General features: G+C 38.4%; 1 protein-coding gene across 2 annotated transcripts; it reads right to left on the bottom strand.

Moving 5' to 3' along the window:
- Positions 1-10,970: 10,970 nt before the first annotated feature.
- LOC131001563 (plant intracellular Ras-group-related LRR protein 4-like) lies at positions 10,971-13,990 on the bottom strand. Of its 2 annotated transcripts, XM_057928030.1 has the most exons (5): positions 13,731-13,990; positions 12,721-13,386; positions 11,726-12,639; positions 11,486-11,633; positions 10,971-11,286 (listed from the first exon to the last, which is right to left on the bottom strand). In XM_057928030.1, the coding sequence occupies exons 2-4, from the start codon at positions 13,355-13,357 to the stop codon at positions 11,487-11,489; spliced, it is 1,698 nt and encodes a 565-aa protein (XP_057784013.1). In that variant the 5' UTR covers positions 13,358-13,386; positions 13,731-13,990; the 3' UTR covers positions 10,971-11,286; position 11,486. The 2 variants fall into 2 exon arrangements, with proteins under 2 accessions (XP_057784013.1, XP_057784011.1); XM_057928028.1 differs by having other exon boundaries at positions 10,971-11,633; positions 13,731-13,970.
- Positions 13,991-14,445: the final 455 nt, after the last annotated feature.

The following is a 14,445-nucleotide window of genomic DNA, read 5'->3' as shown; positions in this document are numbered from 1 at the left end:
TAAATAGGACAGCCACTCCATGCATCCATACACTCCGAAATCTGCATTCTAGCATCCACATACTCTCTGCACTCATATAGTCCAGAAGCACTGTTCTCGCCTCGTTTAAGTTCGTCGGAGCTCGTTGGTCTGCGGTGCTGCTACCTACGAGACGAAGCCGTTTTATCTTTGGGGACGACACGCCAAACCGAGAGCACTACCGGGGCGTATCTCGTCTTGCGGAAAGAGGATCCTCCTCGACTCGGCTGTTTTCCTGGTTTCGTTACTATTGTAATTTCAATACAGTTTCTTTTGTAATCTCATCTCCTACATTTCTGGTTTCATTGTAACTACGCCCGCGAGCTTATATTCGAACAATCGCAAGACGAGATAAGCTTGCAACGTGGGAGTTTTAGAACTTGTAATTGAACTTAAAACTTTCGAAACTTAAACACCTTTGCTGGAGATGTCGACCGGTCCTGCAAACTCCACCGAGGCTGCCAACGCCGTTGCCACTGCCAACGCCGCTGCCGCTGCTTCTGCCGCCGCCTCCGCCGCGGCCGCATCGACCGTGGCACCCGCCACCTCTGCCGCTGCTGCCTCCACCTTTAGTGGTGGACATTTTGGTGGTCCAACACCGCTACCTTTCTTGTTTGGTGCTAACCAAACGACTCTTGGAGGAGTTAGTTCCGTGGAAGGAACGGTTGGCCAAACCTCGTTTGGATCAACGATTGGTTCCACTTCGAGTGGTTCCATGGGGTCCACTTTTGGACGAACGATTGGGGCCTTCGGGACCAAAGTGGTGAGCCATGGCAATATGGCGGGATCGGTGCCAATGCAGCCCCCGAGGGCGAATGCAATAGCCGAAAAGCCACCTAAGTTTGGTGGGTCACACTTCAAAATGTGGCAGCACAAGATGATGTTCTACATCACGACTTTGGGCTTGGTCGATTTCCTGTGGGAAGACGAGCCTCCTGCGCCGGCGGACAACTAGACCAATTTCTGGGTGCATGCCGCATATGACGATTGGCGCTATGGCGACTATCTTTGTAAACATTTCATTTTAGAAGGTTTATAAGAGAGTTTATACAATGTATACGCCAATGTAAAGACCTCCAAACCACTTTGGGAGGCACTAGAGAATAAGTATCGTAGTGATGATGTAATAGCTAAGTTCTTAGACTTTAAGATGATCGATGGTAGATCGATCATGGATCAAGTGCAAGAATTCCAACTTATCTTGCATGAGTCGGAATCCGAAGGGATGAAAATGCCCGAAGCTTTCATCACTGCAGCGGTCATCGAGATGCTACCGCCAAGCTGGATTGACTTCAAGAGCTACCTTATGCAAAATAAAGAGGAGATGACTCTTGAAGGTCTCATGGTTAAGCTGCGCCAAGAATTTGAAGTGAGAGAATGTATGACCAAGGTCGAAAACTCATCTCAAATCAAAGGCAACTTGTTGGAGAAATGCGGTCCCTCCAACAACAAGCGTGCTCGCCCAAATGCCAAGGACAAGGGCAAAGCAAAAATAAAGGATTGCTACAACTGTGGCAAACCGGGTCACTTGGCAAAGGAGTGCTACAAGCTCAAAAAAAAGAAGGCGAGACGTGATATCATTATCATTGAGTAGAAGTTGATCAAGACAACTTGGCGGCTTAGACCAGAGTTTGAGTCCAAGTTGTTATAATCATTGTTTAGATAGCACTTTGGTAGAACATAGCCAATGAGCTTATCTAACTCTATAATAATAAGAATGAGTTTATTTCTTATCTATTTGAGTGTTGTGATTTATAGCATTGTAGACATGTGAATCTAAATGCAATAAAAAGATTAGTAAATATGGATTTACTAAAAATAAACGAGTTTAACACTCAAAACAAATGTCAAATTTGTGTTGAAGCAAAAATGACGAAGTCTCCGTTTCATTCTGTGGAAAGGAGCACTAAACCTTTAGAACTAATCCACACCGACGTGTGTGATCTAAAGTTTGTGCAAACTCGAGGTGGTAAGAAGTACTTTATCACTTTTATTGATGACTGCACAAGGTATTGCTATCTTTATCTTCTAAGAAGTAAAGATGAGGCTATTGAAGCTTTCAAGAACTTCAAAACAGAAGCCGAGAATCAACTTGGTAATCGAATTAAGATGGTTCGAAGTGATAGAGGAGGAGAATATGTTGCTCCGTTTGAGGAATTATGCAACGCTAGTGGTATAATACATCAAACAACTGCTCCATATTCACCTCAATCTAATGGTGTTGCTGAACGCAAAAATCGAACTCTTAAGGAGATGATGAATGCCATGTTGATTAGTTCTGGGTTACCCCAGAACATGTGGGGGGAGGCTGTTCTATCAGCCAACTATATCCTCAATAAAATACCACTCAAGGGAATGGACGTCACTCCCTATGAGTTGTGGAAAGGCAGAAAGCCCTCATACAAATACCTTTAAGTGTGGGGGTGTTTAGCCAAGGTGCAAGTGCCTCCACCCAAACAAGTCACAATCGGTCCTAAAACAATTGATTGTATCTTTATTGGGTATGCACTAAACAGCAATGCACATCGTTTTTGGTACACAAGTCAGACATTCCAACAATGACTGTAGGAATGACGATGGAATCAAATAACGCTGTCTACTTTGAGAATATCTTTCCTTGTAAAGACAAGGGAAAAGAAGAAGCTAGTACAAGCAACGATACTAGAAAATAAGCTACTAGTTCTGAACCTGTTGAGACAGTGTCCGAATCGCGAAAGCGACCAGGCCCTGACCTTGAAGTGTCAGAACCAAGACGTAGTAAACGAGGCAGGATATCCAAGGACTTTGGTCCAGAATATATCGCCTTCATGCTAGATGAAGAACCTTCATCTATCAAAGTGGCGTTCTCTAGACCAGACGGACTACTCTGGAGGGAAGCTGTCCAGAGTGAAATTGATTCAATCATGCAAAACCACACTTGGGTGTTGGTTGATTTACCTGAAGGTTGTAAACCTTTAGGATGTAAATGGATCCTAAAAAGGAAATATAAAGCTGATGGATCAATAGACAAGTATAAGGCGCGCTTAGTCGTTAAAGGATTTAAGCAGCATGAGGGGTACGATTTTTTCGATACCTATTCACTAGTGACGAGGATTACATCTATTCGAGTGCTTCTTGCGATTGCTGCTCTGCACAATCTTGAGATTCATCAAATGGATGTCAAAACTGCGTTCTTAAACGGTGATCTCGAAGAAGAAGTCTATATGGAGCAACCTGAAGGGTTTGTAGTACCTGGACAAGAGAAAAATGTATGCAAACTAGTAAAGTCTCTTTATGGACTAAAACAAGCGTCGCTGCAATGGCACTTGAAATTTGACAATGTCATGTTGTCAAATGGCTTCAAAATCAACGAATGTGACAAATGTGTCTACATCAAGAGCACTAGTAATGGGTACGTTATGGTGTGTCTCTATGTAGATGACATGTTGATTATGGGAAGCAACAATCGTATCATTGTTGATACAAAGAACATGTTGAAAATGAATTTTGACATGAAAGACATGGGGTTAGCTGACGTGATCCTTGGAATGAAAATTCTCAGGACCACCGATGGAATAACTTTGACACAATTTCATTACATTGAGAAAGTGCTCAAAAGGTTTAATGCTTTTGACAAATCGCCTGTAAAAACTCCATTAGAACTCAACGTTCACATGAAGAAGAACATGGGTGAACCTGTTGCACAGGAAGAATATGCTAGAATCATTGGGTGCCTTATGTATATTACAAATTGCACTCGACCTGATCTTGCATGCCCAGTGAACAAATTGAGTCGCTATACAAGCAATCCAAGTAAAAAACATTGGAAAGCACTTGAGAGAGTTTTGAGATACTTAAAGTATACTCTAAATTTTGGAATACACTACATGAGATACCCCCGGTACTTGAAGGGTACTGTGATGCTAACTGGATATCCGACGCGAAAGACTCGTTATCAACGAGTGGTTACGTGTTCACTATAGGGGGAGGAGCAGTCTCGTGGAGATCTACAAAACAAACATGTATTGCTAGATCCACCATGGAATCAGAATTCATCGCTTTAGACAAAGCAGGTGAAGAAGCCGAGTGGCTAGGAAACTTTTTGGAAGACATTCCATGTTGGTCAAAACCCGTGCCGCCTGTCATGATAAACTGCGACAACCAAGCAGCTATTGGGAGGGCGAAAAGTGGGTTGTACAACGGTAAGTCTCGACACATACGTCGACGACATAATACCGTAAGACATTTGATCGAAAGTGGAGTTATCTCAATTGACTACATAAAGTCAATAGATAATCTGGCCGATCCGCTCACTAAAGCTTTGAATCGAGATCAAATGTATAAATTGCTAGAGGGAATGGGTGTAAAATCCACAAAATAAGGATGATTATAGTGGTAACCCAACCATGATGACTGGAGATCCCAAGAACGTGGTTCAATGGGAAAACTAAGCTATAAGATTCCAAGTAGAACACTCAACTACTTGCATTCCCTAGAGAGCAACTGAGTGTTGAAACCTGCTTAGTGGTAAGGTTAAGTCTTTGACTTTTAATGATTCTTAAACACCTCGGGAAGGTTGAGTATAGCAGGATACTCAGGAAAGAATCACCTATATAAGTGAGATGTGGGGGCCGCATCGACCTAACACTTATGAATCCAAAGAGCAGTCTAAGGCCCGCAAAGGACAAAAACGTGAGAACGAAATCAGGTTGAGGCGTTAGTGTGTTAATACTGTTGTCTCGGTGACAAACATGGTTTTTGTACCTCAATATCGCATGAATTGTTGTCATTTTCCCCCATGAATTGATTGCTAATATGTGTTTGTATCCCAATTTTGAGTTTTGATTCCTTGGTGTAGTTTTGGAGTAATTTCAGGAAAAATCAAGGATTAATTGGAGGATTTTGAAGATATGAGATTGAAGTACGTCTCGAGAGGAATCCGTGAGCGCAAACGGCGACCAAATCCGAGTCCGGACGAGGGAGAACGGAGCAAAACGAGCGGACTGTGCAAAACGCCCAGTACCCCGCGGTCACCACCCGCGGCCGCGGGGTGGGACCGCGGGTCAGCTGTTCCCAACTCCAGGAGTCACCCGCGGTCACCACCCGCGGCCGCGGGGCGGGACCGCGGGTCCCCTGAGCATCCCCCACGTTTGAAGGCCGCGGACGCGGGCCGTGACCGCGGGAAAAGGGCGGGGCTTCCCCCAAGTGGGCCCCAGACGCGATTTTAGCCCCAAAACTCCATTTTTCCCTTCTTTTCTAACATCATTCACCACACACACCCACTTCATCTTCCCCAACTCTCCAATCCCAAACCCTAGCCTCCATTCTCTACCATTTTTTCTCTCTTCCACACACAAAAACAACACCAAAATCAAATAAAGAAGGGGAAGACTTGGAAAGGAGCTCATCAAGACTACATGATTGAAGATCAAGATTATAGGATTTGTCTATGAATCTCTATCTCTCTATATCTTTATTTATGTTTTCTTATGACTTGAGATTTGCTTTTATTATGAATATGCTTGGCTAAAATCTCTTATCTTAGGGATTAGATTAGATGGATTTGTAATGGATTGATTTCTTTGTTCAATATATATCTTGATTGTGCTTATTGTTATCTTTTCAAGTCCTAGATTTATCTCTTGTATGATTGGTTGGCCACCTTTTGTGCATTTCTAATTTGTGATTTGAATCGGGAGAGGATAATTACAATAGATTAGGAGTTTGATACATATCATCTCAATAAACCGGGAGGTTGAGAGGTGGGTGAGGGCTTGTTGATCTTTTGTGCTCTTGGGAGTTATAGGTTAGAAATTGACCGGGGACGGCAATTATGACCCGTAATCTACTGTTTTAGTCGTCCGGGAGGGGGCTAAAACTAGTGGGGAGATCGCCCTAGATAAGTAGGCCATATCAAGATTTATATTGATTTAGATTGAAGTTCATTACGATCCATCTAAATCTAGTCCCTAGGATAACTTTCCTTCGAGTCATTCCCCAATTTATTAACTAAGTTTATGTTATTGTTATTTACTTTGCTTGCTTTAATTTAGCTTTGTTTTAGTTTTCAATACCTCTTGAACTTTGGTTGTCTAAATAGATTGAAAACAACTTATTAATAATATTTAGAAGTTTAAATTCACCAATCCTTGTGGAATACGATCTTGCTTCCCTTATATTGCAACTACACCGTATATCCGATAGTATTAACTAAGGATGGTTCAAGGCCGCAAACTACCTATTCTAATGCACTAAGGTCTCTTGAGAACAGAGCTTGTGTCTGCATATGCATTTTGGCTATTTCCACTCATGTGGGGGATTGTTGGAAATTGGTTATGAGTAACCAATATTTGATAATTTTTCAAGTACCGAAAACATTTAATTTAGCATAATTAAATGGGACAGGATCGATCTACGTTCCGAGTAGATGATCGTAGTATATTTATTTACTCAAAACCGATTTCCGGTGAGTGAGAAATAATTATTTAAAGTTGGGTACTTAAAATATGGAGTTATGGAAAGAGATAAGCATTAAAAAGATGTTAATGCCTATGCCACATTATTATGTGGATGATAATTAAGACATTATATAAGTTATTACATCAGTGCATGTAATAAAAGAGATGTGCACAAGTGATGGGTTGCAAAGCCCACACGCGCGCGCTGCCGTCGCTCGCTCGGCCCCGGTCCCCGACCTCGGCCGTGGACTTGGATCTTGGCAATTGGTTCTTGGGTAGGTCTTTGGGCCCACCCTTAGCTCCTAAAGGACCAACGATTTCTCAGTCCAAAGAACGAGGCCCAATCGTTTGGGCCCACACGTGCACAAGGGGCTCGACCCGACGGGAGGACCCGTTGGTCTCCCAACTAGAAGCTTCCACACCTCCATAACTCCCGTCATTATTGAACGTCATTATTGGACGTGAGGGAGTTACAACGTAACTGCCGCTATTACTGCCGTCATTATTGGACGGGAGGAAGTTACAATGTAACTGCAACGTAACTGCCGTCATTACTGCCGTCATTATTGGACGGCTGGGGGTTACTTGGTAACTGCCGTCATTATTAGACGGGATCCTCCATAAGTGGATTGTGCCTATAAATAGGACAGCCACTCCATGCATCCATACACTCCGAAATCTGCATTCTAGCATCCACATACTCTCTGCACTCATATAGTCCAGAAGCACTGTTCTCGCCTCGTTTAAGTTCGTCGGAGCTCGTTGGTCTGCGGTGCTGCTACCTACGAGACGAAGCCGTTTTATCTTTGGGGACGACACGCCAAACCGAGAGCACTACCGGGGCGTATCTCGTCTTGCGGAAAGAGGATCCTCCTCGACTCGGCTGTTTTCCTGGTTTCGTTACTATTGTAATTTCAATACAGTTTCTTTTGTAATCTCATCTCCTACATTTCTGGTTTCATTGTAACTACGCCCGCGAGCTTATATTCGAACACGCCTTACGGTTAATCGCCCTTACATGAGAATTTTGTGATATTGAATATGCTATGAAGTTCATCGAAAGTCTCGTCCAAACAAGATTCAATTATATCTTAGTTTCGAAAAAGATGCAAATTAAATTTGTAACCAAAATATTAATTAATCAAAAAAGAAGAAGTCGTCTATTAAGGTCGGATATAGTGAAGACATCTCGAATATTCATATATATAGAAAATCGCGACTTAGGACAAAACAAAATAAGAAGGGATACATCACATATGATGTTGGGAAATTAAAAAGAAGAAATGGGATGAGGCATGCGTAATTAATTTAAGTTAATGATACGTACACATCAATGTTTGGTTATTTTCATGTTTTTGGTTTAATTTTGTTTTGATAGTGTTTGGGGATGCATCAAGCATCGTGTTCAAGTCATCATCAGGTGAAAACCAGGAATATTTGTTGGAGGTAGATTTTGAATATTTTTTGGTTTTAATGATTAACGAATTTTCTTTTGGTTTAGTTTAATATATTAACTTTATGGCAATATCGTTTGGTTGAATTGAACAATTAAACTTTATTTTATATTGTCATTTTGTATCTAGTGACGGAGGGAGAAGGGTCTCCGCTCAAGGTTTTGACAAAAACAAATACTAATGCTTTTGTAAAATTAATTAATTATATAAATATATATATACCCTTTAAATATTTTTTTTTCTGTAGTAAAGTTATCATTAGATTATAATGCCGAACTATTGTTATTTCATGTTTTTGTTTATTAAACTTTATCTAATTAGAGGCGAGTTTGAATTTAGGTTCATTGTAGGGGCACATAAAAACTACCGTTTGAGTTTTCAGAAGTAAATATTTTACATTCACATAAGTACAATTTACATTTTATGTTGAATTCACTATTTTTTTTTTCGCTTCTATATAATGGATAGTTTGTTGTAGTTCTTTCCCAATTTTTCCAATTATAACTTGATTTTTATTACGTTAATTCTTACAATAATATTGTTAACATAATTTGGTAAAGATTCCTAATTTTTGTTATTAGGTTTAACTACTACTCCCTCCTATTCATAAATCAATCTAAGTCTTTTTAAGCTTTTGCACACATATTAATAAACAAAAATATAAAATTTATTCTTAATAACACAATTATCATTTGACAGAAAACATAAAAAAGACACTCATAAGTACATAAGATTTAACGAGTGCAATTTTGATATTTTACCCCGAAACATCATTTTAAACATAAATAACTAAAAGTTAAAAAACATATTTACGTTATAAATAGGAGGGATTATATGTTAATTAGTCGATTAAATAAAATTTGTTTTTATTAAATATATACTGATATTATTGTGATAATTTGAATGTTTAGTATTTTTTGTAAATATCTGAGGCACCAAAAAGATCTGAGGCTGAATTTAAAATACCGCGTGCCTCAGTATGTTTTAAACGGCAGAGGACAGGTCCAGTTATTTGCTGTCTGTTTAAGCATCGTCAATCTTCAAATTTTTCTTTATTCGTATCCACTTTTCTCTTTTTGTCTTTTCTTCTACCCAATCACCGCATACAATCCATGCGTAAATACTAAATAGAGATAATAACTCATTTTACCATTTTTCATATAATAACAAAAAATTATAATATTATAGATAAATTCACTTGCACACTTATGCAATTTATACAAATTCATGTGTAAATCATGTAAGAGCATAATAATCCAAAATGGCGTACTATATTTTCATATTTTTATCTATATGGTCATAATTTGAAATTACTATATGTTTTTTACCAGATTAGGGTGTTGTATCTATTGGTATATGTATAAAATACAAATTATTATAGTATAGCATTGTGAATCTATTGTGACAAATGATAATTTCATATTATTCACATTTTTGGTGGAGCTAGGATCCACAACCACAAAGTTATAAGAGTATTTTCATTAGATATGATATGCTGGAAATAGTGTATTCATTGTGAAATGATGAATTCCTTGTAAGAAGTGATGAAATCGTAACTTTTAGAATCTAAATACAAACACATCGCCATAAATCTTTACAATCTAAAAATATAAAATGATTCTTATTTTATAGGTGGAAAATGATTTCTATTTAAACCAAACCCTATATAATCTATAAAAATATTCTTAGAAATATTAATTAACATATCATACGTTCACTCTTTTAACCTTAAGAAAAAATTAGCTATTTAATAGATATACATATATAAATCTAGACATAATTTCTTGTTATCTCAATTCTTAATAAAAGTGATAATATTCATCTATTTTTAGTATAACTATATACTCTCTTCATCGTGTAAAAATAGTCCTAAGAAGGAAGGATATGAATTTTTAATAATTATAGATGAATGTATTGCAAGTAGATAAAAGAACCGACCTTAGAGGTGGTATTAAAGTAAATAAAACAATTCACCTTGGTAAATAATAAGATTTAGGTCATATATGGTAAGAATAAGTATAAATTGATATATTGATTTATTATGCAGTATTGTATATAAATGAAATAGAACTACTATTTGTTAATGTTACAAAATGAAAAATTATGACTATTTTTACACCACAGAATGTGCTATATAGACTTTAGACATAACATTGCACACACACTATTTTTAGCTAGTATATGTCTTTTGATTGATCTGCCTGTGTCCAGCATATAAAATAATTTAAGCGACAATCATGGTTATAGTATGATAACATCAAAGATAAAACGTGGTTTGATCAAACAAAATACATAACATTAAAATATTACTGTATAAAACATAGTTGATATCAACTAATTTTAAAAAGGAGTCGATCACACGCACCATATAAAAGGCTAAAATACCTTGCCTTTTCGTTTGGACGTATATAAATTACTCAATCTTGGTGAAGAATTAGTGGTTGATCGGCTAATTACATGGAATGGAAACGTATATTTCACTTGTAATAAAACAAAAAGAAAAAGAAAAATAAAAACATCAAGTCACGGTGCTCTATATATGCTTATTTGAGAGGAACAATGGGAATTGGCTGTTGCAAAAATCCCATCTTTAATGACACAGTTTGAAGGCATTTTGGTTGAAGAATCAAAGCAGCACAAGAAAAAGGTTTACGATGTGCAATTCAAGTGTGTGTGTGTGCAGAATCATTATCAACAAACTCATCTTCTCTTCTTGTAACAAAGAGACCTAAATGCAGTCAAATCAACTAAGCAATCTTTTCTTATTGCATGATGCTCTCTTTTAGTTTTCCCCAACACATTTTGCCAAGACCAAAACAAGTTGCATTGCTGAAAATAGGCTATTCCCAACAAAATATATACTACTAACATTTTCTGCTTCTAGTCTTATGCACTTTCACCTCATATATTAGTTAACAAAAATCCCTGCTAACCAAATCAAATTCATTAGCAACTTGGCAACAAGATTATCTTACAACCAAATCAATTCAATAATAGAACAAGATTCCATTTAAGTGATTGACATTTGACCGCATCAAAATCAACAAGAATGGACAAATGATTTAATGATCTATGACAGAATCATCTTAATCAATTAATCTTACAGCAATTTCACACATCAATATTGGTAAATACATTTCCCTTTGTCCTAGCCGGTTGTACTCAAATTGTGCAGCTCATTATGGATCTTGACTCGAAAAATACAGGTGATAGATAAACAACAACAACAACAGATGGCAAAAATTTGAAAAAACAAAAAGAAAATTATGAACCTGAATATATAAATGAAGGATCAGAGCCATATCTGAAGATAAACCTTGTAAGATTTGTGAATGTGGCAAATCCAGAAACTTCCCTCCAATCGATTATCTTGATTTCTGCATACGACAGCGAAGCATGTGAGACTTACTCAGGATATGGTATGGGGTTCAATAATTGGATCATGATAATATAAAACATAAAGTCAGAAAAATACATGAAGGAAACTGAAATCTCACTATAAATATATTAAACTAAAAAGGAACAAATTGGCCATCAAAAGATGAAATGACAATACCCAACAAGTTTGATGTTCACCTTAGGTTTTAGCATAGTCCACAGCGTTGCGTTTGCGTTTGTTGGATCTCGAAAAGAAGCATATTTGTGCCCAAGATTTCTTTTGCTTGACCGGCTGTGACTTGACTTCCTTCTTGGCAACAAATTCAGCCATGTATTGAACAATAGCCTGAGGTACAAAAAAACTTATTTAGCCTTCTGCAGAAGAGGAAAGAAATTGATTCATGTTATAGATGCAAAAGAAGAACTCAGTCTGATCACCTGAGGTCCTTTCACGATTACATCACTTGGGGGCACTGTCAGAGGATTTCCATCAACCTTCAAGACACGAAGTCGCGTTAACATTCTGAAGGAGTCTGGGAGGACCCTTATCTGGTTATTGCTCATATCCAACTCCTCTAGCATTTCAAGGTTTCCAATGGACCTTGGCAGATATTGTAAGTCTGCAAAATTGTTGCTTATGTTCATTTTCTGAAGGGTTGTTGCAAAGCACAAGCTCTCAGGTACAGATTCAAGCTCATTGAAACTAACATCGAGTTCTCTTATGTTCACCATGGAGGCCATTGTAGTAGGCAATTGTCTGATGTTATTGTAGCGTACTGTAAGAATCTCCAGAGATTCAATCCGACCTACTGCTTCAGGGACTGCTTTAAGCCTGTTATAGTCTGCATGAAGCTCCTTGAGTGAAACACAACGACTAATTGTATGAGGAATCTCCTCAATATTGTTCATTTCAATGTTCAATATCCTGAGACTGACCAGCGATCCAATAGTTTCTGGGAGCGATGGGAGTCCATTAGAGCTCAAATCAAGCTCCTGGAGACGAACTAACCTATCAATGGTAGGAGGCAGTGACCTCAACTGGTTTCCCCTCAGATCAAGATGAAGCAAGTTAAGCAAATCTCCTATAGTTTCTGGCAATTCAGAAATCAAATTTGCATGTAAATCCAACACTTCTAATGAGGAGAGCCCCCCTATAGCTTCTGGTAACTCAGCAATCCTATTTTCGGATAAATCCAACGTGGTCAAACACGAGAGCTTTCTTATTGAATCAGGAAGCCATTTTATTTGATCCGACAATTTTCCTCGTAGAACAAGCTTTTGAGTCCCTTTCTTCGCAGACGCTTCAATGAGACTCGCCAGTTTTATCAAACTCAGTTTCTCACCATCTTGCCCTGCAACAAATCAGTTGATCCTTTAAACACAAGGTCTCATAATGCATACATGTCAAAACAATCGATGTGGAGCTAGCTCACCTGAAGCAGTCACCGGCTTAAGAGTCGGATCCACAATCTGTGGAGCAGCCGAGAAATCTCCAGCTCGATTCCCAATCCCCAATCCATCCATATGAAACCCCCCCATCTTTGCTTTCTTCACATACATGTCATCCCTGGTAAACAAGGGCTCCGAAGCCTTCGCAATCTCCTTCTCGTTATAGAAACTGGACGAGGAAGAAGAAGTGGTGGTAGCTGAGGTGTTCACTGTGGGACTCAAACTGTTCGACGAGCTATAGGAGGCTTTCACAGTATCAGAGTACTGCGAATCTGAATAGCCCGGTAAGCACCTCGATGCTCTCTGGATCAAATCGTCGAACACCAAGTGAACACTCTCGAGATCCAACAGTTTCAGAGCCTCTCTGCTATGCTCCTTGCTCTGAAAATGGATCATGCTCCTCTGGATCTCCTGCAAAATCTTGAACAGCTCCTCCGGCACATCTTTCCCCTTGTTTTGCTTCGCAATCGCCTCCAAACCCAACTGATCTTCCCTCTCCACGTTTCGGATCAGAGTTTTTGCAGCTTCGACTTCATCGATCCCTGGCCGCGCCGGCAACGACCGGTGAAGTCTCATTATTTCTTCGACAACATCGTCGGTCGTCATCAATGATGACTCCATCAATCACCACTTGTACTACAAACTTATTCCTATAAGATACCAAGAATCACACCGACAATATATCAATACAAATCCAACCAAATTGCCTAAACAAAACCAAGGATTTCATCAATCCTTTCTTTCCTATTTCAAAACAATAACAGAAACCCGCCAATTCATCCCTCAAATAAAAAACTCACTGTAGATGAAAGTAGAAATACAAAGTCATTAACTGAAATTCCTGTTTTCAAACCATCATAAAAATCCCATACATGCCATGCCGCCATTTTTCTCCCAAATTGAATTACAATCGAACAGCTCCGAAACCCCAAAAAAAGCAGCAATAATTAATTTAACAACAAAAACATGCGCATTTGAAGCTCAAAGAACTCACTTTTACTAACCAACACGTCGCATCAGAAATTTTCTGGCCGTGAAACGATCCGCTCGCACCAATCAAATCGCGCAGCAGCTGAGCAATTGCTGGTACCGGTGAAAAAGGAAATCGAATTGGGGAAAAGAGGAAAAGGGAAGTGATGGATAATTGAAGTAATTATTTGTTTTGTTGCAAAGACAGAGACGGAGATATGGTTTATCAATAGATCCACTCAGCGCTAGCTTGTCTTAATTTATAGTCCCATTTATTGCGATTTCAGTTTTTATTTATTTTATTTTACTTATACTTTTTCTGTTTCCGGAAATGGCCTTGAGCGCTGGCAGAGTTTAATCCAGCTGCGAAATGCAAATTAATTTTTCTTTTTTAGTCAAAGGTTTTATCCAATTTAGTCATTCTAGTCTTCATAAATAAGTTTAATCAAATTTGAAAACCACTTTGAATCCATTTTCTCGTATTCAGATTCCTTCTAAATCCCATATCTAAGCAGTGACATATAGGTTAGAGTATAATGTTTATTTAAATGTAAGATAGTTTTCAAGATTATGAATTTGATTAATTTTTGAAAATATTTATGTCTATCCTACCTCATCTTCTCCGTAGCTTCTCAAATATTCTCTCTATCAGCTGGTGTGGGTCAACGTATCTAAACTTGATACAAAAAGACTATTAATTATATTTTGGAATTCGAAACATATAATTAATTAAATGATTG

Source organism: Salvia miltiorrhiza, chromosome 8 (assembly GCF_028751815.1).
Source record: "Salvia miltiorrhiza cultivar Shanhuang (shh) chromosome 8, IMPLAD_Smil_shh, whole genome shotgun sequence".
Lineage (NCBI taxonomy): Eukaryota > Viridiplantae > Streptophyta > Magnoliopsida > Lamiales > Lamiaceae > Salvia > Salvia miltiorrhiza.
Note: the sequence above shows the minus strand (reverse complement) of the source record. Positions and strands in the feature narration are given on the sequence as shown.